Source organism: Melozone crissalis, unplaced genomic scaffold (assembly GCF_028551555.1).
Source record: "Melozone crissalis strain CALT ecotype California unplaced genomic scaffold, PUWL_Pcris_2 ptg000106l_1, whole genome shotgun sequence".
NCBI lineage: Eukaryota > Metazoa > Chordata > Aves > Passeriformes > Passerellidae > Melozone > Melozone crissalis.
Window position 1 is genome coordinate 4,158,754 of NW_026535883.1, and position 27,110 is coordinate 4,185,863.

Sequence of the window (27,110 nt, forward strand, 5' to 3'; positions counted from 1 at the left end):
TGAATATCAAGCCTTAGATTTAAGCATTGTTTTTCAGGTATGCATATGATATGCAAGATGCATAACTTTTTGTGTTCTGTTTCACTGCAGATGCACAAAGATACTTAATACAAACTTTTAGCCCTTCACAAAAAATTTATGTTTGCATATTTGATTTGAATGTGAAGGAAAGAAACAGCTACCATTCAACTGAGTAAAGATATATGAAGGTTATCAACATCAATAAATAACATTTATGGCAAGGCTGATCTAAAAAGTGACACTGGACTAAAAATAACTTGACAAAATTAACAATGAAAGATTTTTATATGAATATGAAACATGCATATGCACAGATGTCAGTTATATAAGCCATTTCTTACATCATTAAAGAGTAAACACCAGGCTATTCTCTCAGCTTATCAAAACACAGTAAAAAGCAGACACATTTCCTTTCCCATATTTCTCTCCCTTAATTAACAGATTTTTTTAACTGCGTTTCTTTTACCACCGCAGCAGAATCTCATCTGCCCCCTTATTGTCAATTGCTACATACAAATGCCTATTGCTCCCAAAGGCTTTTCTAAGAAGCAACAAAAGGATTGCAGGCGCATACCTTAACCTCTTGGCTGGCAAAAACCTCCACATCAACCCCACAGGCAACCAGAGTGGAAACATCACAGTCCATGCTACGCGCTGGCATCCCCCGCCTTTGTACACTGAGTTAGGCAAGCTCAGAGTCACAAACGATGCAAGAAAACAACAAAAGAATAAAAAAAAAAATCTTCAGTACTGCAATTGAACAGTCCAAGATTCAGTTTCAGCGCTGGCAATGCCTGCAAGCCTCCAACACGAGCTCTGTGCACTTAAAGTGAGTTGCTGGTTGCCTGTCCCCTGTACACCCACCAACTGAGCAGGCACAGCATAGTAACAGCGCTATTCCATCTCTCATGGCAATGACATCACCACAAAGACTGACATAAGCTAAATCTATTTTTTCAACCCTTTTATCTCTAGGCAGCACAGTGGATCAAATTGAACATGATTATGTGCTAAATCTGAACTCGGACTAAATCAATTCAAGCAGCGTTCACTGTCAACTGAGTCATAGCTGTTGTTTCAGCTGAGTGCTTATGGTGGCAAAAAAAATAAAAAAATAAAAGAGATCGCCTGACACTGAAAGCTCCACTCTGTGTGTAAATTAACCCAGCATTTAAAGCCACTAATCTCAAGGTAACATTTGTGACTTCACTGTACTTGAAAATCTACGGCAGAGCACTAATAAAAAAACCCTCAAATCAACAAAACCTCAGCCCTCTGGTTTTAATAGCTCTAAGTCCTCTTTTTTAATAAAGCACACTCTACAACCCCACACACGGGATTAGAGAACATCTTGTCCTGTCACCAGCAGCGATCAACACACTGCAAATTTGATGCCAGTGCTTCACATCCACGTTGCACTGTGACTCATCCCCAGGAAGATCAAAGGCATGTCTGTGTGTGATTTGGAAGTCAATACCCCTTCAAAGAACAGAACATGAAAATTTCCTTGAAATTAGGACTTCACACTGGGCAAACTTTACACCATCCATCCTAAGGGTTAACCCTTCACAAATAGAACAGAATTCAACAAAAGAAACAAGTAGAAGTGAAGATGCTTTACACCTGCTGACTCAGTGATCAGTTTATTCTTTGCAAGTTTTATCATTTTTTTAATGATAGAAATAAAATATCTACATGTCTGGGACTTCTAAAATGATCTTTATCCCAGACTGGCACCATTATTTTTTCTCTACCATTTCATTCTCGTGAGACGTTAATTACTATTAATTGTTGTAGGCCTAGAATTGGCATTTATGGATACGTCAGATTAATAAGGAGAATTAAATATTTAACTACTGGTATGAACCTAGGAGCTGCTTATGGCTCAGTGTAAGAGACTGCTCTGCTTACTTCCACTTCACTCACAGATAAACTCCTAATTATACTAACATTAGGTGTTAGGAGCAAATTCTTTACTGTGACAGGGCAGTGACATTAGATGCTGAGACAGATGAGCCAATATCTCTTACCAGAGTATTCTTTTTCAAGTTCTATTAAATAATTTTCCCACTTTTCAACTTGCATTTATAGCAACCTCCCCAGCAGTAATCACAAACTAAGATCCACAGCCAGGACAAAATCCTATACCAGCACTAAATATTTTACAAACCCAGACTATAGAGATCAACAGAAATGGATAGGGCAGCAGAAGGCAGAAAATGAATCAATATTGTTTGTCACAATTATCAATTCCTTTGTGCACTGGTCACTTATCACTGTCAAGATTTTTCATAAACCAGAGGAAACCACTTTTTAGAAATATTTTGAAGTTAACATTTTTGGGAGTGTTTATAGGACCTTTTATTTGTATATCTGAATATAATATGCATGTGCTAAAAGAGAAAAAAAGCCATAAAGGCCTGATTGAAGTTGCAGGCAGACAGCAAGGGAAAAATCAGAGCATCAGAAAAGTGAGAAGCCAGTAAGTGCTACCAAAGAGCTGGAAGGAAACATTGAAAGCAAAGATGAGTCATGTGTCTGAGTCTTATGAAAGTTGTAACAGTGATGGACCAACAGGATAAAAACAAAACAAGCATTTGGGAAAGGAAAAGATCAAGAAGCAGATGATGATGGTCTCTGAGGTCCATAAAGGCATCCAGAGTGAGAGTGATGCCTGGCCTGAGTGTGGTTCCACAGCAGGGACGGAAAAATGATCTTCCATTATAGAGCTACACTGCATAGTTCTGGAATTATTTTCTTCCTTTCTTCTTTAAAAACTTCCACCTATCAATTTCAATAGCCTGAATGTTCTTATGAAAACTGGCACCTGATGTGCAAACTGACCTGTTCCACTTCATGATTATTCCTGCACATCCACTGTTAATCTCCTTTCAAAAGAGAATCACTGCAATTTTTCCACTTCATCTGAATAAGGAAACCTTACTGAGATCACAATCACTTTCATTTCTTGCTTTTTCTTGCCTATTCCAAAGTATAACCTAATTTTTCCCCTTAAAAATCACTCTAGCTCACTAGGGTATTTTAGTGAGCTCTTTACAAAGACAACCTAGTTGGTTGTGCCTCTTGAAAACAAAGATTACCTAACAGAAGAACTCTATAAAGCTTTTGAGTACCCCAGCTAATATTTTTGAATATATGTCATATTCTATTTGCTCCTGCTCACTTCTCATTTGAAATCAAGACATATTCCTGTGTGAATTTTTTTTTCAGAGCACTCCACAATTCCTTGTAGTCTCACTTAATGTTAATGAAAAATTTATTATTGAACACTTTAATATTGGTTAATATTGACTTATTTCTCCAGTTCAGGAGACTTGCTTTTCATCCAAATTTAAAGAAAAAAGTATTTCAATTTCTTTCAAAAAATTTCTTAACTCCGTCTCTAGATGGTATTGTTAACTGCAGTTCACCAAACTCACAAGAAAAAAGGAAGCCATGTTTCATTAATATTTTGAATATTATGTTTAGTAAACAGAAATTGATATAGATAGACTTGCACTTCAGCATTGTCCTGAAGGTTGTCTAGATCACAAACTTTATGTATGTAACTCTACTGCCATCCCTCACCAATTTTATATGGGGTTTAAGACCATGACCATAAACTCTGAGAACAGAAAGTGGAGAGTTTTGAACAGTTACTCAAAAGTTTCGTAGTTTAATGTTTGTCCATAGCAACAGTTTTGCATGGAATTCAAGGGGCACTACTCACTACTGTGAATATCTCAGGGGGCTGAATTTGGGAGCAGCTGAGGCTCATTTGTACAGGCTGAGTATGGAAATACCAAGTTTTCACAGTAACATGCAGAGACATCAGACAGGTTCTAGAACTCAGAGCAATATTCCATTGTTCCTTCACAAGCACCACAGTAACCCCACAGCATCACTAGACTCTGATGATTAACACTTGATAATCAGGTCTCGTATTTTCATCAGCTTTTATGTTTTCATTTCCTCAACCAGAAGGAAAATAAAAGCCATGCCATTCCAGCCAGGAATCTTCCATTCTGGATCTAGACAGCTCCTGGAACAGCACAGCCTTTACTCCTCTGTGAGGAGTTGTTTTCCTCCTGTAGTTCCAGCTGTGCCTCAGCTTAACACACATGAGCAGCACCACAGATTTCAGATTTTCAGGCTCAACTCTCAAGTCATTAAAACAACTGCTGCAAAATCTTGACCCTCCTTTTGCAAGCAAACTACAACTGATTTAGCCTTAGGGCAACTTCACTGGCTCTGGACCTCACAGTAACATCAGCCACGTGGTAACCAAACCCAGCAGTCAAATTCAGATCCTGACTGTTCTGCTCTATGGCTGAAGCTTGTGCTTGTTGTCACTGGTACTAGAGGGGTTATTTCTGCAGCAGCTCTGCTTGCAGGTGCAAACCTTACTAGGTCAATGTACAAATCAGAAAAATAAAAAGGAGGCCTCCATCAATGACCCATTGAGGGCTGAATGGAACACTGGGAATGGATTCACATTATGGCTGATTGAAGTGCTTTTAATGATGTGCATCTCTATCGATCCTGTTCAGCCTACTACACAAGTAAACAGCATTTAAACCATGCTCCTACCTGTCAGTAGGAACATACTTTTACAAATATAATCTCATTTTTAATGGGAATATGAATTATAAATACTTTCAAAACCACATAAACATTTAGAAATGTAAGACGGCCCTGGAAAAACAAACCCAGAAAAAGAAGACAGTTCTTCCAATTTCTTTGTCTACAGCAGAAGATAAAAAAGGCCAACCACAAACATTCTTCAGGGGCAAAGTTAGCTCCTTCAAAGAGGTGTTTCACAAGGACATAAAGAAAACAGAACACTGAAGACTGGGCAGGGTTCAGCTCACCCATAGAAAGAATTTTTTTTTTTTTTAAATGCAGTGAGCATTGGCTTGTGCTAAGGTCAATTACCCCCAAAACAATGGAAGCACCAGACAAATCCAGCCAGAGGAATGCACCAGCAAACTGAATAGCCATCAAACTGCTTGGAAGTGTATATTTTAAAGAGAATATTTAGCTGTCATTTGCAGTGAATAAGGAACACTGAATGATCCAACAGCTACAAACCCAATGATTTTCCCACAATGAGTCTGACCCCCAAGCGAAAGTTTCTACAAGTCTTAAACTCGCATCAATTGTGGCAAACAAAAGGACTCCAATTCACCACTTCTCATAATAAATAATCATTCCTATGAAGATTTTTAAAGACACAGAATCTTGACCAGACAAATAAAAGTTCAATTTAGAATAATCCTAAATCAGTAAGTTCCTCTTACATGCAGAGACTTGATTTTAGAAAATGCCTTGGCTGGCTTTGCTTTCATGAAAGGCAGCTTTTCTGCATTTTAAGTGATATTTTGCTTTTCTGTAGGCAATAATTTTCTGTCAGTCATGCTTCTAGGTCTCGGAATCTGAGGGCATCCAAGAAAATAAAACAAATCATCAGCATTATGAAGGATTTCTCCCTCTTTAATAAAGATAATACCAAACAACTCAAAGGCCTGCACATGGTGGGAGAACACTTCAGTGACTGCATAAACAACTGTGTCAGTCAGGCAGCATCACTCTGCTGTCTCATTTAGCTCCACACAAGCTGCAACTGTGAGTCAGAGCTGCTCAATTATTTTAACGTGGCTGTACCATTCATAGTCCTTCGCTTCCAAGTAAATTCAGGGAGGTGTGAGGGGGTGGAAATCTGTGCGTGTGTCTTCTGTCAACTCAGAATGGTTACAAATCCATTTCTGTGCCAGATCCACACAGGAAAACAACTGTTATGGTCCCAAATTGCAATCCTCTCTCTCTCTGGTAAAATAAACTGCTGCAGTTCAGGAGTCAAGACATCCTTGATTCATCTGGTGAACCCATGACCACCTACAGAATACATAACACACACATGAATCCCTGGCAACAGAGGAAGATCATAACCCTGCAGTGTAAGCTGAATTTATTTGCAGCCTAGCTACACAGGATCATTGATAAATTGCACAGGTTTCAAATTAAGAGAACTAAACATAGATCCCCACATGCTGGTACACACATTGCCAGTATAAGCAACAGATTTGGGAATTAATTTCATTGCTCCAGCATGGATAGCTAATGCAATGGGAGATACCTAAAGGGATCCAAGACACACAGGCTTGACAGACATGATCCAGGACCTCTGGAAATCACCCTCCTCTGAACCATCAGCCAGAGGCCCCAAGAGATTCTTTAAGATATTTAAATTAGCACTTATTATTTGGGCAACTGTTCAACACACTCCCTGTTCCACGTACTCCACGGACTATTAGAGTGGGATTTTGCTGATCAATCACTTGCTGTGTAGTTTAGGATGGACTGAATTTCTCTCCAGCCCCTGACTGCTAATGAGATTTCCAGCAACTACAACAGAAACATAAGCATCTAGCACATATGTACAGATGTATAAAGTGATGCTGTAATTTAAGTGCTAATCTATAACTGAATCCTACACATAAAGTTATCACTGTTCCTCAGTTTCTCCAACAGCAAGATAGGAATGGTGATACCTGCTCTATTAATGCACCCAATATTAATGAGCACATGTAAAACAGATTTTTATTCTGTCTTTAATTTTATAAAAGTTATAATGACTGAAGACTACAAAACAGGTGAAGTTCTTACATATTTATTCTTGCAGTACTTGAAAACAGAATTAAACCCAGGTCCCATAAGGATTCTGTACAAGATTCACACACACAGAGGATGCCAGGCCAGTGCTCTGACAGCTGCAGGAAACTGAAATCCCAAGTATCTCCCCCAGTTCCCAGTGGGAAGATGGAGGTGCTCAGGGGCTGTCAGAGGAATAACACACTGAAGAAATGGATTCAGTTCTTCACAAGAACTACCTTTGTGACCTTGGGTGAACAGCATGCAGGAACACACATTCAGAATGGCTCAGAGCTTTGTGTTTTATTTAGATTTTAAGTGTAATCTGGGCAGGACAAGGACTCTCCATTACTATTTGTTATTTAATGGATGATGCCAGTTGGAATTGGTCTGTAATGCTCCTGCCTAAAACTGTGATTTGCTGTTGTCCACAAGCTCTGTTAACAGCTTCAAAATGTATTTTAAAATAATTTCCATTTACCTTTACTTGTCTCAGAGTAGCAGGGGTATTTAACATGCCTGTATGTTTTCCTTGTCATTTCAGACGCTTCATCACAGCAAAATGCCCTTGAAAGAAAAGCCTGGAATACCAATGCTCACTGCTGTGAGAGAGACCAACCTTATCTCTCAACTGCAGCTCTGCACAGGACACGCAGGTGAGAGATTTAATGGCTGTGCTGAGAGAAAACAGCCTTTACTGCCAAGCCAGCAAAAGCAGCCCAGTTCAAAGGGGGAAAAAAAAGGAGAGAGAGAAAAAAGCCCACTGTCAAACAGCATGCAGTCAGACAGCAAATAATGAAGCAATGAATAATAGATTTCTTACGTAATTGCTATTTTATCCTGATATTATAGGGTGGGATTTATTTTACTGCAACACTTTGAAACAAATAGTCTCTTCTATTAATCCACAGATTAAACTGCAGACAAAAACAAGGTGTTGATACTTAAAATTTGCCATATACAAATAGTGCTTCTTGTCTTCATTACAAGTGACTCTATTTTCTATTTCAATAAATCCCCTGCTATTATTGTTTTATTTATGTTCGAAAGACAGATGGAGATTAGATACAATGAGACCTAGAAGTCAGGTATAAAGATTCCAGTGGCTCTAAAGTGAATAAGAAAAAAAGAAAGAAACCTGAGTAATTCTAAGATATTAGTGCACTTGTAATGTATTTATAAAATAGATTTATCCTAGTTTCTCCTTACAAGACTGATTTCATTGATTTCACAAACAGAAGAAAGAGACCACAATGGGCCATTTCAGAGCCTGTATCTTATTTGAAGACAGATCAGATTTAGTTTCCCCCTCTTCCTCTCCCTAAAACCCAAACTTATTTTCCTAACTAGAACTCAGGAAACAGTCTTCCATTGACCCAGCCCAGAAAAGGACCAGAATCAGTTCTGTTCCTATGTTTTGAACTCTCAGTTTACTCAGTATCTCCATATTTTTGTGTGATACAGCTCTAAAGAGATATCAACAAAATAAAACAATTTAAAAATTGAAGCAGAACTAGTTCCTATACAGGCATTTCATATATATATATCAGTGTGGTTTCAGAAGGTATTTAAAACAGTTCCAAACCATTTAGTTATTCTATAATGTTGGTCCACTCTCTAATATAAAAGAGCTTGACACTGCATTGTCAATATTAAATTGACAATAATTAAATAGCAAATACATTAAAGTACAAGTGAGTGACAGAAAATTGATCTTATTTCAAAGCAACTGATCTATATTTAAACAGACAGCTTCCTTCTGAAACATGGAGCTTCAAACAACAAACCCAGATGCATGATACTCCCCAAACCAAAGCATCTTCCAGCAGCAGAACATTTCCATACAAAAATTCCAACTCTTTACTTTTGATAGGAAAGTAGAAAAGGATAAAAGGTTTAGGAAAGCCAAAGGCAGAAGGGGGAGAACATAAATATTGGCTCCAACTAACCTACAGCAACTTCAGCTGTTACCTTAGAGTAGGGTTTATTTGTAGGTTGTTTGGTTGTTTTTTGGGGGGTTTTTGTTCATTTTACTTTAAGTACTTCCGTTTTAATCAGAAGCCCCTACCAAAACCAGAGAAATCAGAAATAACTGTTTCTGTGAAGTTCTGTGAAGTTTCTTGTTTTCTTAGAAACAAGACTTTCTCATCCTCTAGTTTTTTATTCTTCCATAGCTTCTTATAATCTTCTGGTCACTTCACACCTATGCAAACCCAGCTTATCAACTTGCTGAACTTTAGGAATATGCTGGTTAATTATCTGTAGATTTCACATTGAGTGGCTACACACATTTGGGACCTAGCACTGATTCCTAAACCACACCTGCAGTTACTCCAGGTAACTAAGTCTTCCAGGAATACTCTAAGCTTGACATTGGGACCCAGCAGCATGCAACAGTCCCACATCTGTGCTGGTATTGTTGATCATGTTTAAGATCTTTTAGTTGCCTCCGCTCCCAGCCATGCTTTATCAATCAATACTTTCTAGAGCCTAATGGACCTGTTCAATCTGTTGGGGTTTTTTTAAACTGTATTAAAACATTCCAAATGCAAAGGTCAAAATCCCATATAATCACTGGATCTCAGAAACTGTAAAGTAAAACTTTTATGAAGTCATAACTTCAGTCCCACAGCAATTGCCTTTGACTTGTGCATGTCCAGATACACAGGTGCAGACCTGATAATCTGCTGGGAGTGGTACTCTGTAGCCCAGTCCATCTATCACTTTGTCCAACACAGATTTAAACATCCAAATGAGAGAAGTCTTCAACAGAAATGGTAGTTCAAATTACCTGTTAGCACACAGTGACTTTACCTCCTACTCAGTTCTGCATTCCTATTCATGACCACTTGTGCCCAGTTAATTCTGCTCTGACTTTTGCTCACAACCTTATCACAGCTGCCTTCACCTCAGCACCAAGCAATGCATATTTAGTTGTTTGTACTTCTTCACAAGTAAGCTCATTAAATTATCTGAGAATATTTACTGGTGATTTATCTTATATATGCTAATTATTTTTGCACTCTATTAACACAATTTCATAGTAATATTCCATTCTGGTCACATGAATCAATTCACAGAATTATGGATACAACTCCAATTAAAAGCTTATCACCTAGCTATAGACCACTTAATTTTCTCTTAATTCAATTAAATTAGAACAATGCAAATAAGCTATGAATGGACAATAAAGCACTGAAGCACTCAAAAATTTCATCCATGAAAGAGTTAATTCAATAGTCTCATTTTTATAGAGTGCAGAGTATCTCAGTTAAGGGGGAAAAATTGTCTGACTAAAAAACTCCAGTCCTCTCCACCGTGTGCTCTTTGTTGTGAGGCGTTCCATACTAATATTTACCATAAAATAAGAATTTGTTTCAATATTTTCTATTTCCTTGCAGCAAGAAGAGCTTACTATAGAGAGGTGATTGCTTCCTCATTGTTGAAAAGACAAAAGAGATTTAAGTATTAATTTGCAATTTATTATGAATTTTTAAAGTAGTATCTGTGCATTTTAGTCACAAACTGAGATTTTACAGTCAGAACTTCATATTCATCCTTCAACTTGAGATGGACAAGCAAAATCCTACTTCGGTTCACTGGAGATCCCACCAACTATATTACAATTTTCTCAAGCCACAGAGATAAATTTAGGCTCAGATTTTACAACACACAGCAAGAGGCACCTTGGCTGTACCACCTGCTCCCTCAAAGGAACACTTGGAACTGCTTTGTTTCATTCCATGATTTCATCAAGTCAAACAACAAGAAATTCACGCTCCAAAATGTGTGTAACACAGGAAGGTCACAACTCTTTAAATTAGCATTAAAAGTGTGCTAAAGAGAGTTCTAACATTGGATGATATCCAGTGATAGCAACCCCTTCTCATGGCAAGGATAAGCCCTGCAGCTGATGCAGGAATTTAGATGAGGAACAAATCTCAGTGCGTCTCAAGCACGTTTGTGTTTCTGGGACACATGGAGACAGTCATGGACCATGAAACATTCCTTGAAGGTAACTGAATTACAACCTGAACAAAGAAAATAGTGCCTTATCTTTTGGACAGAGCAACTGAAAGAGCTACTGATTTCTGTTAAGTCAATGTCCTTATAAATCTTAAAATGTGATGGCAATGTCTGGTTGCCATTTACAGAGTATTTTACATACATCAACAAGGCAGCCAAATTTCTGAAGGGACAGGGACCAGGCCATATAGTGGGTTCAGATTTTAAAAAGAACCAATTTCCCAATAAAACAATTCATGTGTCAAGTTTCAGATTGTCTCAGGACAGTCTGCTATGTTAGATTGTACTAAGATGCCTTCAAGGCATGACATTCACTGCAGTGATGGACATAATATATGAAATTTGCACACAAAAAGCCCCTTGCTCAGCACCAGAAGCCTCCCATCAGCCTGCCAAGGCTACAAGCCAAGGGAGTGCAGTGGTCACAGAGCAGGGGCACTGTGCAGCCACAGGGGCTCACACTGAGCCCACCCTGGCAGCAACACAAACCCACAGGGACTGAAACCACACTCACTGATAGAGACACATACCCTGCCATCCCTAAAGCCAGCCCCAACTTGCTGCCTTGTTTCTGTAGAGCAAAGGGGGATGACAGACAGACAGGTTTCTACATTAACATCCACTTACACGCAGAGTTAGTTACAAAGCTGTAAAATAAATGTTCAAAAGCTACTAAATATCACAGGATCATAGGAGGGACCTTTAAAGGTCATCTTCTCCAACCCCCCTGCAATGAGCAATCTGTCCAATCTGACCTTGGCTGTTTCCAGGAATGGGGCATTTTGAAAGTACAGATTACAAAAGCTTTTCCGGTAGACAGAGTAGTTACCAATAGAAAATCATGCCACAGAGACTCTTCAAGGCACTGATAGGATTTTTTTAAACATCAATTTAAGTCTAGAAAAAAACTAGTTAAATTTTAATGGCCCACATCTTTGACATTTCCTCTAATGCCTTTGAGCCATTCCCTTGTTACAACTGCTGTATTTCAATTTGCCAATTAAATTCTTCCTTTTATCAGGATAAACACAAAATAATTATTTTTGCTGGATTATTTACTACTATACAAATTTCTGAAGTAAAACATTTATGCAAGCTTAATGCTCAAAACCAACAGCAGTTCCTAAAATGTAGGCAGAATTACAGGTTAACAAATATTTTAGCAGTACTTTTGGAGAAAAAGGTGATGAAAGGAACATTTTTTCAAAGCAAAATTTTAAAAGGCAGAAAAAGAACACAAAGGTATTTTTTCTATTGTTTAAAAGTCATTATTCTCAAACAGTGATTGTATAATCCACAGGACAGCTACATGCAGCAATAACAGAATATTTTTTTAATATGCAATAATTTTCTGTCCATAATTCTTTACGTGTAATAATGATGGAGAATTCAGTTGTACAGAATTTGCTTTGTCTGGAATTGAAGTATTACTTCCTTTGGTGAATTGGAAGCCAGAGTCACTGGTATTTACAACAAGAATTTGTTAAGTAACAGAACACTGCAGAACTTACATAAATAAAAGTGGCCTGAAGTCCATGCAGTTTTAAATTCAAAGGAAAAGAATAAACAGATCCCAGACAGAGATTTCAGTCTTCAAAATGGCAGATAACAGAGAAGCAAACCCAAGCTTCTTTCTTTCCACTATCTCAGACCTCCATTTATCAATGTACGGAATCTGCTGCACTCTGGAAAACCACTCAAAGTGGCTGAACTAGAGACTCCTGTGTTCCCTCTACATCCTGTTTTTGCAGAATAAAGTTTTCTAACCATTTAACCTTGTCTCTTAAATAATTTTGAGATCTCACTATTTGGGTGCTTTCTTGCTTTAGTGCATTGTTTACCAATTCTAATAAAAAATGTCTGAAACTTTCACTTCAAATCAAAAGCAGGGGGTTAGGACAACCTTAAATTTCATCAACCTGGGGTTGTCACCAACTCATAAAACCCCACGACTGGGCAAACATAAACACAGCTTTCTTAAATACAGGCAGAAATGTGGTAGGTGAGCACAAGCCTGCACTAATTCAACAGATGTTTGGAAGGTGTTTGAAAGAGATCATTGCAATCCATACACCTGCATGCTAAAATAAAGCAGCAGAAGTTTAAAGTTGGACTCTTTTTGAAGAGAATTTTTCATAGATTTTTGTCTAGTATGGTTTATCTCAGATAAATGAATGAGGGATCACGTATAATAAATAATTTCAAACAGAAAATTGCTAATGCAGAGAATGCAGGATTGGTGCAGAACAAAGTGCAGAAGAGAACACTCCCTTCAGTGCCAGCAGCAGAAGTACCAATCCATGGGAAGGATGTGAATATCTCCTATTGAATTGTATTTTTAGCAGCAATTTTATCTGTCACGTTCATGACAACCCACGCATGACCCACAACAACTCATGAACAGGTCAGCACTCACAAATCCGCCAATGGCTCTAAGTCTTCAAAGCATGAAAGATCAAGACTGGGACCAGAAGCTGCCCAGGACCAACAACCCACATAGGATAACATGATTTGCATTTAGAAAAACCCACTGCTTTCCCAGGTTTCAGGAGCAGAGTACTTCCAGGTAAGGAAAGTGATTATGTCACTTCACAACACTTCAGTACAATGTAAGGAGAGTGAGAGAGAAAAGATGACTGTGGCATAGGAAGTGAATAACTCCTGTGATTGAAGAACAAGCTCCAAGATGTCTGTGGGAATGTTAACAGGACAGGATGATTGGCACTGCTGTGGGAAAGAAAAAGAGAGGAGTGATTTGAAGGATTTTTAAGTGTGGGAGGGAATAAATGCAGAGCAAAGAAGGCGATAAATTTGAAACGGAAATGTAAAACAGCAGCACAAATACGTAAGAGCGATTGCGTTGGAGAGGGGAAAAAAGAACCCTGAGCACATTCCTATCTCACACCATTTTACATCTTCCAATACATCAGAATCATGGGCACAATGATTCACAGGGAAGATGCTTAACAGCAATGCTGAATAATGAAATAGCCTGGGAGAAAGCGTGGGAGTCGTGATACCCAAGGGCATGGTCAGGGCAGCTCAGAGGCTCTGCTGGTCAAACACATTCCTGCAGCCACAGAATCAGGGAAAGAACAGTTCTTGAAGCTTGCTGAGTACAGATAAAGTTAGATTGATTGTTTGGGCCTGCCACCTGGAACCACAGCAGAGGTGTTTGCGACACACTCGGCATAAAAGAACAAAAAAGGCATCAGAAAAGGAACAAGTGTTTGGTTGAAGTAATTCAAGTCCTTACACTGCCAGCAAAGCACACGTAAATGAACACTAAACCAGGCCAACTGGATGTAAGCAGCCAGGTAAGAAATGGGAAGCTGAATCAACTCCAGCTTTTATACTGATGACTCAAGTCAGGAGAAAAAAAGCAATGATCCAGGACAACTCAAAGAAGATTCCTACCAAAAGAGCCAATGAAGCACAAACTGGGTTATGTCTACCATTAAACTGGGAATGCAGTCTCAAACCCAGATCTAACAGGAGCTTGTTATAACCTAAACTAAGAACATGCTAGAAGGTATTTTACTTCCACCAAGTTTGATTTTAATTTGGGTAAAAACTTCAACAAGTGTCAGTCAAGAAAGTGCCCAAATTTGTGTAATAAAGTCTGTGATGAAATCATTCTAAAGAGTGCTAAATCAGTATGAGCAATTGATTAAGTTAAGTGGTCTTCAATGTGAGGGCAAATAGGAACCAGGAGTAGTCTGATACCAGCACATCAACAGTCCTGAATGTACCAGAAAATTCTGCTTTATAAAGAGCTTTTATAGGAATGTGTTGCATGAAGTTGTGACTTTTTTATTAGGGAAGGAAGATGAGTAAGAATCAGGGAATAGCTGAAGGGCAAGTCTGGAGATCCTTTAGTCCAACACCCTGCTCTGTGCAGGGTCAAACCAGAGCAGGTTGCTCAGGGTCACGCCCAGTCAGGATTTGAATATTTCCAAAGACTGACTTCACAGTCTATCAAGGCAAACTGTGCTAACACTTGATCATCTTACCATAAAAATAAGGCTTTATTGTAATTTTTTCTAATGTTTAAATTAATTTTCCTTTTTTTCAGTTTGTGTCCAGTGTATTTCTTTTCACTGAACACCATTGAAAAGAGTGTGGATTCAGCTTATTCACTCTTCTACTGGAGATGCTTACACTCAGCACTGGCCCTAGCAGCAATCCTAGGGATGCACCACCAATGTCTGACCTCCAGCTGGACTCTGTGCTGCTGATCTCAACCCTTTTATCTCAGCAGCTGAGCCACTTTTCAATCATCCTGTTGTGGTTTAACGTAGTTTAGTTTTTAGTTAAGGAAAGAATCCATGAGCTATGGAAGTGGTTCCATGTAAGGACCGTGGCAGCTTCCTTTGAACCTGACAGAACCAATCAGCTGGCAAGTTTTGAATCTTGACACCCTGTTAAACCACTTAAGAGAGCTGAATACACCTTTGTGAAATCACATTTAAAGACAAACAAACCCCAGGAAAAACTCTCTTGCTTCCTGCCTTTCTCTTGAGTGGGAGAAATGGAAAGGGTGAAGACACATAGAGAAAACAACATGGAGACACCAAGGTCAGTGAAGGAGTCAAATCCCAGATGGGAGAAGAATGAGGAGATGCCTTAGTCTTGGGCTGAGATTCTCTTGTAAGGCTAGAATTGATCCATCAGACATTTTTTCCCTGTAACTCACGGAATGCACTGGGGGGCTGTAGTGTTCTAACCACAGCCACGAGCAGATGCTGAAGTAGCTGTGATCCAATGAGAAGCCTGAACTGAGAGAGATGAGAAACCTTCCCCCAGGGATAAAAGAAGAAAACCTCTGTTCCCAGAGATAAAAGGACTTTTGTTTCTATACTAGAGCAGTTCATCCACAAAACTGCACCCCAATAAGCTGAAATGACCCATAGTGATAGCTGGGGGAAGATACCAAAGCATGGGAGACATCACGATTGCAGATTTCCAGGTGGTTGCTATTTGTGAAAATCAAAACCACGAGAGAACTGGTTCTTATGGAAAAGACTCCATGGCAGGGCAAGGGAGACTCCTCTCCCTAAGTGAACTTCAGAAAAACTATTTTAGAAGTGGTAAACTGACTGAAAATACCAAATTTTGTCTCTTTATGTTATCAGAGAAGAAAGGAAGAGGCGTTGGGGGGAGGAGAAGTATTCTGACAGTTTATTCTCATTTCTTATTATTTTTCTTTTAGTTCTGTTAATAAAGTTTTCTTTATACCCTTTAAAGTTTTGAGCCTGCTTTGCTCTCCTCCTAATCCTTATCTTGCAGCAGAAAATGAGTAAATAATTCTAGTGGGTGCAGTGGCATTTGGCCAGCACTAGACCCACTACACCTCCTGTGTACTCATCTAGTACCTCCTTCAGTAGTTTGTGCATGGGGATGGTACAGGGGCAGTGCCAAGAGACCCCAAATCAGGGTAAAGAGAATCTACTGCTCTGCCCTCATCCATTGAGGTCATCACTTCAGCACAGGCTATCATCAGGTTCATCAGGCATGACCTTCCACATATTTAACATTTCACACTATAATTTAAGGAATGAACCAAACCCTACATTTAACATTTTTTCCATCATTTGCCCCTCTGTTCTTTATTGTCTCTCTCCATATCTGAAATTCAGCTAAGCACACCCTAGCACAACCACAGATGGCTGTTCAGTAGTTTCACAACACAGACTTGTAAAGATCAGAATACAATCCATGGTAACGTGGTAGTCACTCATTATCAGAAATGTATTTTTCTTTTAAAATGTTTGAGAGAGTTTACATTACTAAGGCTCATGCTATATATAGGAATAAATTTTAAGTCTCCATAAGCAGATAAGAAAAATCTCAACTACCATACATTTCACACACACAACAGCATTTTATAGGTGCAACTATATTTGCATTTAGTTCAGACCAGGATTGTGCTTTTGAAGCAAACCTCCTGACAACCCTCACCTATCACACTTTGTTCCACACCACTGCTCAGGCTGAGTGTGCAAATTGGATTTCTTGGAACAAAACTGAAGTGGAAGAGGCATTCAAGGCATGCTCACTCCAGAGAACACAAATTAGGTTAAAAAGTATTCTGAAATACCACATCCACAACAAATACTACAAACCCACTCTGGCAAGATTCAGCCCAGAGACAGCTTCCTTTAGCAGAGGTTGTCAGGAATTAAGAACTTCAGCAGAGGGTATTTGGCCACTATGTGGAAAAAATTTAAATTTAATCAATGCAAGAAAGATAAGATGGGTGTCAGAATGCTGATCTAATTTCTACTTCTCCTCAGTCATGCAGGAAAGAACACTGAGTATGAAAACTTCTGATTTGTAGTAACAACAATGCACAGAAGGGCCAGGAATATGTCCAAATAAAAGTAGGATTTTAAGATGCCTGCAACCACCCACACTCCATCTATGGCAGGTTATACACAAGGAACCTCTACATTTGCCAATCAGACATGAAAAAGGCTCACACCAGACTCAGTGAAATCAGTTTTCTTCAGCAGGTGTCAGTCCTCACATGGAAGGATTAAATGCTTTACAAAACCCTAAGAAAAACACAGCACAAAGAAATGACTGACTTTGCTGAATGACCTTCAGAAGTCAAAGAATAAAAAACCAGACATGTACCTAAACCCACATTACTTTCCAGGATACTCCAATTATCTGCCATGTAAACATATGTGTTATAGGCCAGCAGAATAATCTACCTTGGAAGAGACCTCTGGAGGTCATCTGGTACAAGCTCTTACTCAAGGCACAGAGAGCTGCAAGATCAAATCAGATTGCTCAGGGCCCTGTTCAGTCCAAGAAAATCTTCCAAGGATGGAGGTTCCTCAGCCTCCCTTAGCAGCTCAATTCAATGCTTACCCAACTGATTTTTCCTTGTAAGTTTTGAGGTGGGAAATTCCAACTGGGTTTACTTGCCACCTTCTCTCCTCTCATGGTGCACATGCAAGAAAAGTCTGGCTGTCTCTTGTCCACACTCACTTGGTGGCAGAGGACAATTAGGTCCTTCCAGAGTCTTATTCTTCTCCTTTAGGCTGAACAAGCCCAGCCCCACACACAGGCTGTCCTCATTATATGCTCCCCTTCAGAACCCCTCTCCAGCTTGTCTACACCTTTTATTTGTGTACAGAAGCCCAGCACAGGACATGCTATCCCAGATGCTGCTTCACCAGTAACTAAAATAAATCAACCCTTCAGCTGCTGGCTCTGCTCCTGCTGACACAGCACACGAGGCAGTTACCTGGGACTGAAGACTGGAATCTTAACATGGTAAAATACAGAAGCCTCACAGTGAGAAAATAGAAATGAAACACAGTTGGAAGCAAATTTACCCCTGTCTGCTGCATCCTCAGAGATAGAAGGGCTGCCCTGTGGGGGGCTTTCCATCCAGCAATAAAGTGGCTTCCTGCACTGCAGGAAACTCAACATGTTCTCTGATTCCCTGGGAAGTCCCTCTGCAGTTTGTGCTTCTGTCTTACCAAAACTGTTACACTGCAGGTCTCTTCCTCTTCACCTTTCTTCTCCCCGGCTACTTCCTGCTCTGGAAGCTTTACCCAGGGCTCAGCTGCTTCCAAGGAAGAAACATCTCTTTGGCTGTTCAGCAGCTCAGGTTTCAGGGTTCAGTAGCTCATAGAAGGCAAACTGAGCTCTGTAAATCACTGTCAGACATTAAAAAAGAAAAAAAAAAAAAAAACAAAAAAAAAAACCCACCCAAAAAAACCCCCAAAAAAACCAAAAACCAAACCACTAATACTACGCATTCAGATATTATGCAAATATCACCTGTTTCTTAAGCACTTTAAAGAGCTTTGACTAAGACCAACATCTAAATGTTGACCCAATGATCTCGTTTGTGAGCTGAGGAAGTATGGGCTGCATGAGCAGACTGTTAAAATGAGTTGAGAACTTGCTGAACTGACAGGCTGGAACACTAATTATCAAGTGCTCAACATCCATTTGACAAAAAATAACGGGTGAATATCACAAGGGTCAGTATCAGGGCACAGGCTGCTCAGGATCTTCCTAAGCACTTTGGGCAACAAGGCAAATTGCAAATGTGCTGAAAAAAATTCACTTGAAGGATAACACAGACATCATCTCCCCAGAGAGGCTGTGGAGCTGCACAGAGGTTTTCAAGAGCTGATGAAAAAAGTCAGAGTTGACCTGTTGACCTCAACTAGAGTTGGCAACAGTCCTAAACTTGGAGGTAGAGGCTGGACCAGATGGCCTCCAGAGATCCCTTCCAACCCATGTCTCTGTGATCCTGGGAAGACACAATGCAGGAACTTAACTGCTCAGGACAGCAATGGTAATTTGGGGAACAAACACTCCCAGTGAGGAAAAAGCATATCTTAGCCTGACACACAGATGCACCAAATAAAACACTTCACATTCTACTCAGGGACATGTTATCACTCTCAGACTCAAAAAGGAGTGTGTTGGTTTCAGACCACCTTATTTTAGGTTTTTAATTATAATGTACATAAGGAAATGCAGGGAGATCTGCTACTTGTAGATTCAAAAAACCTGAAGTAGAGAGAGAAATTAAATTCCAAGTCAAATAATACAATATACTTTGTATTGCCAAGAGCTTAGAGAAGGGTCTCTCTTTTGTCTGACAAATCTCTGTCAACTTCTCCTTGACTGCCACTTAAATATCACTTTCAGCACATTTTAAATACCTCACTACATTTACCCAAACTTTCAATTACAATATAATTCATCACAATGACTTCTGAGCATATAAAGCCATCCTTTACCTAGCTGGTCTATAGGATCTTCCACCATTGAGAAGAGAAATAAGATGTATACAGGGTTGAACTGAAGTTTGAGAAAACTGTTTTGCAAATAAAACAGTAACTCTTACAGTGACAAGTTGTCTCTCTACCTAAAAAATTTCTTGTGCCCAGTCTGAGTTGCTTAAACTGCTCCAGTAACACATTTGTTTGAAATCTGGTGAGTAGACTTCCTACTGCTGTTCTTAAAATTACCTGGCTGTTCTACTAGTCCAAGAAAATCAGTGAGCTTCCATATCAGAATTATTTTTCTGAAGGTTGTACACACACTATGTGCATATGCACATGCAACACAGAAAAACAAACAGCAAAATAAATTCATCTGGTAGGTAGATTTAATATCTGCTCTTATATATTCAAAACACAGAAAAAAGTAATAATCACACTCAGTTCATGCAAGCATGTTATGCTAATTTTTTTCTACACACAGCAGAAGCATTTTTTGTTATTACCTTAGAGCAGGAAGTTCATAATTAAATGTTCTGACTTAGGATTAATTGAAAAGTCCAAGTTGCATAAATGACATGATATCACCAAGATTGCTTAAGGTATTAGAGGGACATGAGTCATATCTACCTAAAAAAAACTGTTCCTGGCATCTCTAGTGTCACATTATTCATTCTGGTTGTGTTTATTCCTCTAGAGTCTAGGATATTATATTAGGTGCTGAACTAACAAGCATCACAGTCCTAACTCAGTTAAGATAACCAATAACCACATCAAAGAGATCAGTCCTCATCACAGGACTTGAAATTTTTTTCCTTCTTTTCCTTATGTTTTATGTATTTAAAACAACTGATGTATTCAAATATTTCAGGAAGCATTCTCTTCAGTCCATTCATTAACTACCTTTTCATATTAGACAGCGACTGTACCCATTAGGCACCAATTAGCTCTGCTAAGTATTTCTCTGCATATCTGGAGGACATTCTACCTCCCCCATAAAGATAAGAATACCAAAGATTTCTCCCCACCTCTCAGCAGTCAAGTGGAGAAGGCACAAGCGATATATTCTTAAATTAGAAGATTCAAAGTTAAAAGTAGAGCTTTTTATCAAGTTATTTTTTGCCAAAAACAGCCTCCTTAGCAAGGCTGTGCTATGAAAAGCACAAGTACTCAATCTTCTCATTTAGCTCAAAAAACACTGTAAATGTATTTAAATAATTTACTACTACATATTTCAGCTGATCCCATTCATCTAAACCAGGATGAAACTTTATCCATCTTATGCATTACCTTGCTTTCAAATAATCCTATATACTTCAATAGGGTTTTGCCAAATAAGACAATAAATATGCATAAACATGGATCATATTTTAATCTTCTTAATGCAACAGTACTTCTCCTCCTTTACTTTACAAAAAAGAAAAAAAATTATGAGGGTCTCCCTGTAAGAGCCAGGCTTAAGTGCCTTAAATCATTCCTTGGATACATTTGCTCTGTACCAGTGCTGTATTCAGGTGGTCTCTTCTCCTGGGTAAGAAGCAAAAGGATGAATGAAAATGGCCTCAAGTTGCTCCAGAAAAGGTTTGGATTGGATATTAGGAAACATTTCTTCACTGGAAGGGTTGCCAGGCATTGGAACAGGATGCCCAGGGAATTGGTGAAATCACCTTCTCTGGAAGGGCTCAAAAGGAAGGCAGATGTGGCACTTGGGGACATGGATTAGGGGTGCCCATGGTTGGACTCCATGAACCCAGAGATCTTTCCCAACATAAGGACTCTGTGACTGCATTTATCCCAACAACATCCAGCTGCAGTAGGTGGAATTGTGATGGTGTCCTTGTCAGGAGAGAAAGATAAACCTGTACACAATTTGGGTCCCAAGCCCTAAATAGACCAATAATCATTTGGTTATGCCTCCTCCCCACAGCACAGAGAGCAAAGCTGCTCCATGACTGAGGATTAGCTGGAATCTCACATTATACTTATGGAGCCCTTCCCAGAACAGGATTTGATTTACAGCAGCCCATGACAACAGCATTACATATGCCATATTTATTAGGATTGAATTCCTTCTCAGTACATGCTCACCAACATTCAGTTGAGTGACTCAAAGCAATAAATCTATTTTAGGTTTTAAAGAAAACTATGACAAGCAAGACAAAAGAGAAGTTGCCTTTAAAACCTATTTAATCAGTGAGGTATAAACTACTCTAGGATTTAGCTAAACTGTTCTCCTCCAGTTTGCCCCTTCTCTCAGCTTTGTTACTAAATCAGGTGTAATCACCTATTTCCAGCACTTTACCTGGTAGTGCTGCTGGTATGGTCACAAAGGACAACAGAACCTATTTTACCAGGTTTCCAAGCAAGCACAACACAGAAATTATTTCAGTCTGACTCCCTACCTATATACAGGATACCACAGATGGAATAAATGCATAGAATAAGAAAAGACTTCAAAATGTTGAAGATAAAATGCTAGAAGCTGAGTTCAGGTGCTGAGCCACAATATAATCAGGCAATTAATCTAGGACCACTACAGGAAAAAACACTGCAAAAGAAATCTGATAGTAATAATAATTCCTCTGTAAAACTATTTTGCATGGCTGAAATGAAACCAAAACACATTAAGGGTGAACACTGTTGTCCTAACTCCACAAAACTAGCAAGGATTAGAAAGTGCATTTTGTATTTAATAGTCCAGTGGTGGGGTATATAAAACTCCATTCCTTAGCATATATTATCTCTCCCTCTTCCAACAGCAAGTGCTGTGCGGTGCAGGGACGAGTCAGCAGATGGCACCCATGAACCAGAGCACACACACCCTGATGGCCCTTAGCTCACACTCATGGGCTGGGTTATTCACAAAAACCTGGCATTTCTCTCTGTACCAGCCAGGATTTTCCCTTATACCCTGTAAATGCTCTAAGTGTGTATAAATCAAGTTCACCTTCACTACCAAGGTGACTTGCTGCATGATATTCAGACATCAGAAAGAAGTGGAATGGTGCTTTTCACTTTCATAATTTTAATCTCAAACTCCACAGTATCAGTGTTTTTACCCCAGTTTACATCAGTTTCTGTGCAAGAATGCCAATTGCAAATGCTCCCTTTCCCCTTGCCAAACACACACCTAAGATACAACCTCAAAAAGTAAAAAAGAAAAAAATCAACATACAGGTTGATGCAATCAAATTAGGCAACTTAGGTCAAAAGCCAGAAGGCATTAAAAATAACCTAAAATTCTCTTAAAAATCAGTATCACAATACTGACACAACTCATGTTTTTTTGGTCTGGGGATAACAGCAGTGCTTATGCTACAAGAATGTGGATAAAGGGTAGCTGAAGGTCCTCAATAACAAAATAAGGCAGAGAGGGCATTAACTGCCAATGGAAAGAAAAAGCAAGACAGGTACTAAATATTTCAAGGAGACTGGACTACCCAGAAACCCTATACTGCATATTTGCAGTATATAAACCACATAAAATTCTAAAATTCTAAAAAAGTCACTGTATTCACATGATTTTCACCTTATAAAGAATTCTCTGAAATTCCAGTGCTTGTTATTGTTCTCATTCAGACTCCACCATCCCTTCTGCCCTTTAGTTATACCACTAGAAAGTAGTTGGTTTTTACACAAAATTAATTCTCATACCAAATGCAGATCTCTGCAACACTTTTTTTTCTTCTTCCTCCTGTTAGTTAGAGAAAGAACAGGCTGGAAAAATACAGGGTTGTGCTGAGAATGGAAGACATGGAAAAATCTCATCTTCACTCAGGCTACTGATAAGGTGTACATCCATCTCCTTCTGTTTCAAGACTGACAAATATCAGATAAGGATTTAATTCTTAGGCCTGAGGTAAACACATGGAATTCAGACACGTAGCTTGGACCAGCTATTTTAGGCAGCTGCTTGTGCTGTCGCCACACGGCATCAATCACATCATACATTTTAGATCAACAGAAAGACTGGGATGCAGCAGGGCTCTGAATAGATAATCAGAACTGTGCTTCACTACGTGACAGCTCCACCAAAAAAAAATCTCAAAATCTAAATACATGCACAGGACAAACTGCATCTGCTATATATAGGTCAAAAACCAGCAGGGAGTCAGAAAAACTTCCATTCAGAATTGTAAGAGCAATTGATTAAGACAACAAAACAATTTCTTTGGGAAATACTTATTAAAAGATATAAGCTTTTTCATTTAAATAATTTGAAATTGGAATATAAAAACAGGAAGACAGATTATATTCCTAAGAAACACTTTGATACCATTTGGGCTTTGTGTTTCTCCCTCTTAACTGTGAGCAAATCACAGGAGCAGCTGCATCACAGAGCACACAGCAGGTAGAATGGACAGCAGAGCAGATAAAGAAATACCCGAAAGGAAGATTTGTAGTTAAAGATGCAAAAGATAAAGGGATTTCCAGAAAGGAAGGACAACATAACAGAATTCAGTGATGTATTTCCACAGCTCCTGTTGGCAGCAGCAGACTTTAAAGGAATTTGGAAGTGTCTGTGACCAAATCCCTCAAGTGAGACAGTTTGAAGCAGCTCTGCACGTTTATTCAGAGGAACAGGATCACCATATGTAAGAACTGAATGGGTCCAGAAGTTGCTCATTTAAGTATCTAATATTATAGATCCCAAATTGGGTCTCTGCTTGTTAAGGAAACATTTCTGGGAGAATCCACACAGAAGCTTTGCAAAGACAAAAAAGTGAAAGCAAGCAGTGCCAGCTTGTTGACGTACATTAGAAATGTTTGATATCACACAGGAGGCAGCCTCTGGGCTCTGTCAGTGCTCTCAGTCTGTACATGGCCCTGTCCCAGGAACTCAAAGAAAACCATGCAAAAATAACTTCAGTCCCCAAACTGGCAGAAGGCTGATTCAGATGGCCCTGTGGCTCAATGCAACACAACCTCAGCCATGTGAAATACCCATTCCCTTCTCTTCAAGACTGCTCGTACTTCAGCCTCAATGAACTGGCTTTGCTTTCAGTCAGGGATACCACAAAATCCAGCTGCTCAACAATAAATAAAACAAAACAAAAAAAAGGAAAAAGAAAAAAAAAACTATCACCAAAAGCTTAGAAGAAGAAATAGAAAAAACAATGAGTTTTTTCCTAAAGAGTAATGAAGAATAAAAATGAAAGAAGCAAGGGTTTCTTGACTTTATCATGGCTTTTGTAAGTCAGCCCATGGCACATGTCAGTCTGATATGGAGTCAGAGGATATCTCCCCCGTCACTGAGGGCTGCTACCTCATTGCCTCAGCATCCTCTGTAGTTCCCAGCTTGTTCTTCCCTTGTGAGGCAGCCACACACTGGAAACACAGGGATGAAACCATCTGATTTCTCCCCAGTGCCGGTTCCAGTAAAATGAAATGGAACATTTCTACATTCTGCATGATGCAGTCTTACAATGTCTTTATGCTTTTTTAGCTCACCACAAGGCCAGGTAAAGCCAACACACAGAGATTTGAGTCCACCCTGCTGCAGCACAAGAGTTGTTTCATTACTCTCTTGCCAGAGATATTGTAATTCTTTTTTCCCGTTTTACTGTCATCTTAACTTCCAGCTCATCAGTCCCTATCACATGGAAGGCTTCTCTTGTCCCTCTGAGACAAACACTTTACATCTATCATATCTGCAATGCCTCTGCCTCTGGATTAAGTTTCAAAGCCCAGTACAAAAGTTATGTAACTTTAGCAGGGTAGAGCATCCAGAAAATGCAATCAAATTAGAAGAAAACAACCTAAAAGTAATCACATTAAACCAAGACAATTTTAAAAAGTACATTCACACACACTACACAGGAGACTGAGAATTTGAGCAAAATCCTCACTGGTGGAATGGTATCAGCAGATCTTGTTGCACTGGGATTGGACCAGAGAACAAAATCATGGAGAAATTTTTGCACTACTGCAGCAAATGCTAAAATTTCTATCAGCTGGAAAAGAATCAGGAATTCATCTGGCACAGAAGAAAACATGTTTTCAAATGCACAGAAGTAACTGATAATTTGTATCACCTTGATCAACTATGATAAGATTTGACCTTTGTGCTCAAATCTGCTGCATATTCTTAATTAAAGCCACAATCTTAAAGCTGCCATCTCTCCCTTCTCTACTCTGTATTTTCTGACACCACATCCCCATATCCCTCATTTTCTAACATAATATTCCTCTCCAAGCATTATTGTTTTATCCACCTCTATTAACCACTAGTTTATTAATTGCATTTAACTCTTGCACAGTGTTAACACATATTTTGAATGAAATATTTGAGAAATTCCTTTAAATAAGTGGAAATTACAGTTGTAAATTTACTGTTTTGAATGTGATTAAACTATAAGGTTGCTTCTGTAAATGCAGTGTCTTTGTGCACTGCTAATGAAGGCTGACCTTCACTTAGCAGCCTTTTCCTTGGGCCAGAAAACTGATATCAGAACTTGTGGTTGGATTAGAACCTCTGATGCTATTAAAATAAAGAACAGCTGTTGCCCTAACCACATTAGAATGGTTTTACTGCACTGTTTGATTACTATCAGCTAGAAAAACAGGATTTTTGTTGATTTCAGAGTGACAGTTTGCTGGAGAGAGAAGGGCAAAACTGTGTTTGATTATTAGCAGATATTTGCTGATAAGAACTACTTAGTGGGACAAACCAAAGACTCTTCTATAAATTACATAAAGGCAGCTTTTCCCTTTGGGAGCTGTAGCTCTTGCTCATGTCAGCAGATACAGAAGGGTTGACTTCTTCCTTTAACATACAATGTGTTCAATGAGGCCCAAGGAAGTTCCTGCAGAGTTCATGGCTGTGCTTTATTCCAAGTGTGACCTGCTATCTTATCATCTTGGCTTTTATTGCTTTATAAAAACATGCCATGACTTAGATTGCCAGACAAGAAAAGAAAAGGGGAAAAAACCCAAACAGGAGTAACACTGCTCAAGAACAGCAAGTATCCCCAGTTACAATAAATTTTATCATCCCAGAAAACAACATATCCTGCTATCATCGTGGAGAAGAAAGGCTCAATATTCTGTGCTCATGCAGTCAAACTCCAGTATTTTCAAGAAGGATAACTCAGAAGGAGTTATCAGAAGGATAAATCAGAAGGAAAACTCAACCAACACCAGAATTCAGTCAGCAGAAGTCCCTGGCTGAACCCCCATTCCAGCTAACCCTGGTGGAGCTCAGAGAAAGCCACAGCAGCCTCAGTGTTCCAGGCCAGATCCAACTTCCTCAAAGATCAAAAGGCATTTGAGTCCAGGAATTTAGTTCAACCTATTACAGGAGACAGACAACTGCCAAGTGGAATCTTAACCTAAATTTGTACAGTGTTTAGGAATATCTAAATCAGACCTACCCACAGTTAATCCTACAGCGACCATTGTGCTGGAGAAAGGAGTAATTAAGAGGATGATTTTTTTACTGACTTACACACAAGACTTTGCAATTCCCTGTGGCTCCCAGAGCCTGTTTACTCATGTCATAACTGAAGGCCCTCAGAAACCTTGGCATAGATTTAGCAACATCTTTGTTAAAATGTCTCATTATTCAAAAGTCTGTATTTTAGTAGAACTAGTAAGAAAATTATATTCCTCTAAAAAAAAAAAGAAAAAAAGGAAATACCCTGAATGGTCCTT

General features: G+C 39.1%; 1 protein-coding gene across 2 annotated transcripts in view; it reads right to left on the bottom strand.

Moving 5' to 3' along the window:
• Window positions 1–27,110, bottom strand: part of RCAN2 (regulator of calcineurin 2) — an 80,741-nt gene that overhangs the window by 37,764 nt on the left and 15,867 nt on the right. Inside the window, exon 1 of one of the 2 annotated variants that reach the window (XM_054291719.1) lies at window positions 596–895. The exons of the other annotated variant lie outside the window; for it this stretch is intronic. Coding sequence (XP_054147694.1) covers window positions 596–682 — 87 coding nt within the window. The 5' untranslated portion in view covers window positions 683–895. Of the gene's footprint in view, window positions 1–595; window positions 896–27,110 lie in introns of those variants that run through there. 2 annotated transcript variants of the gene reach the window in all.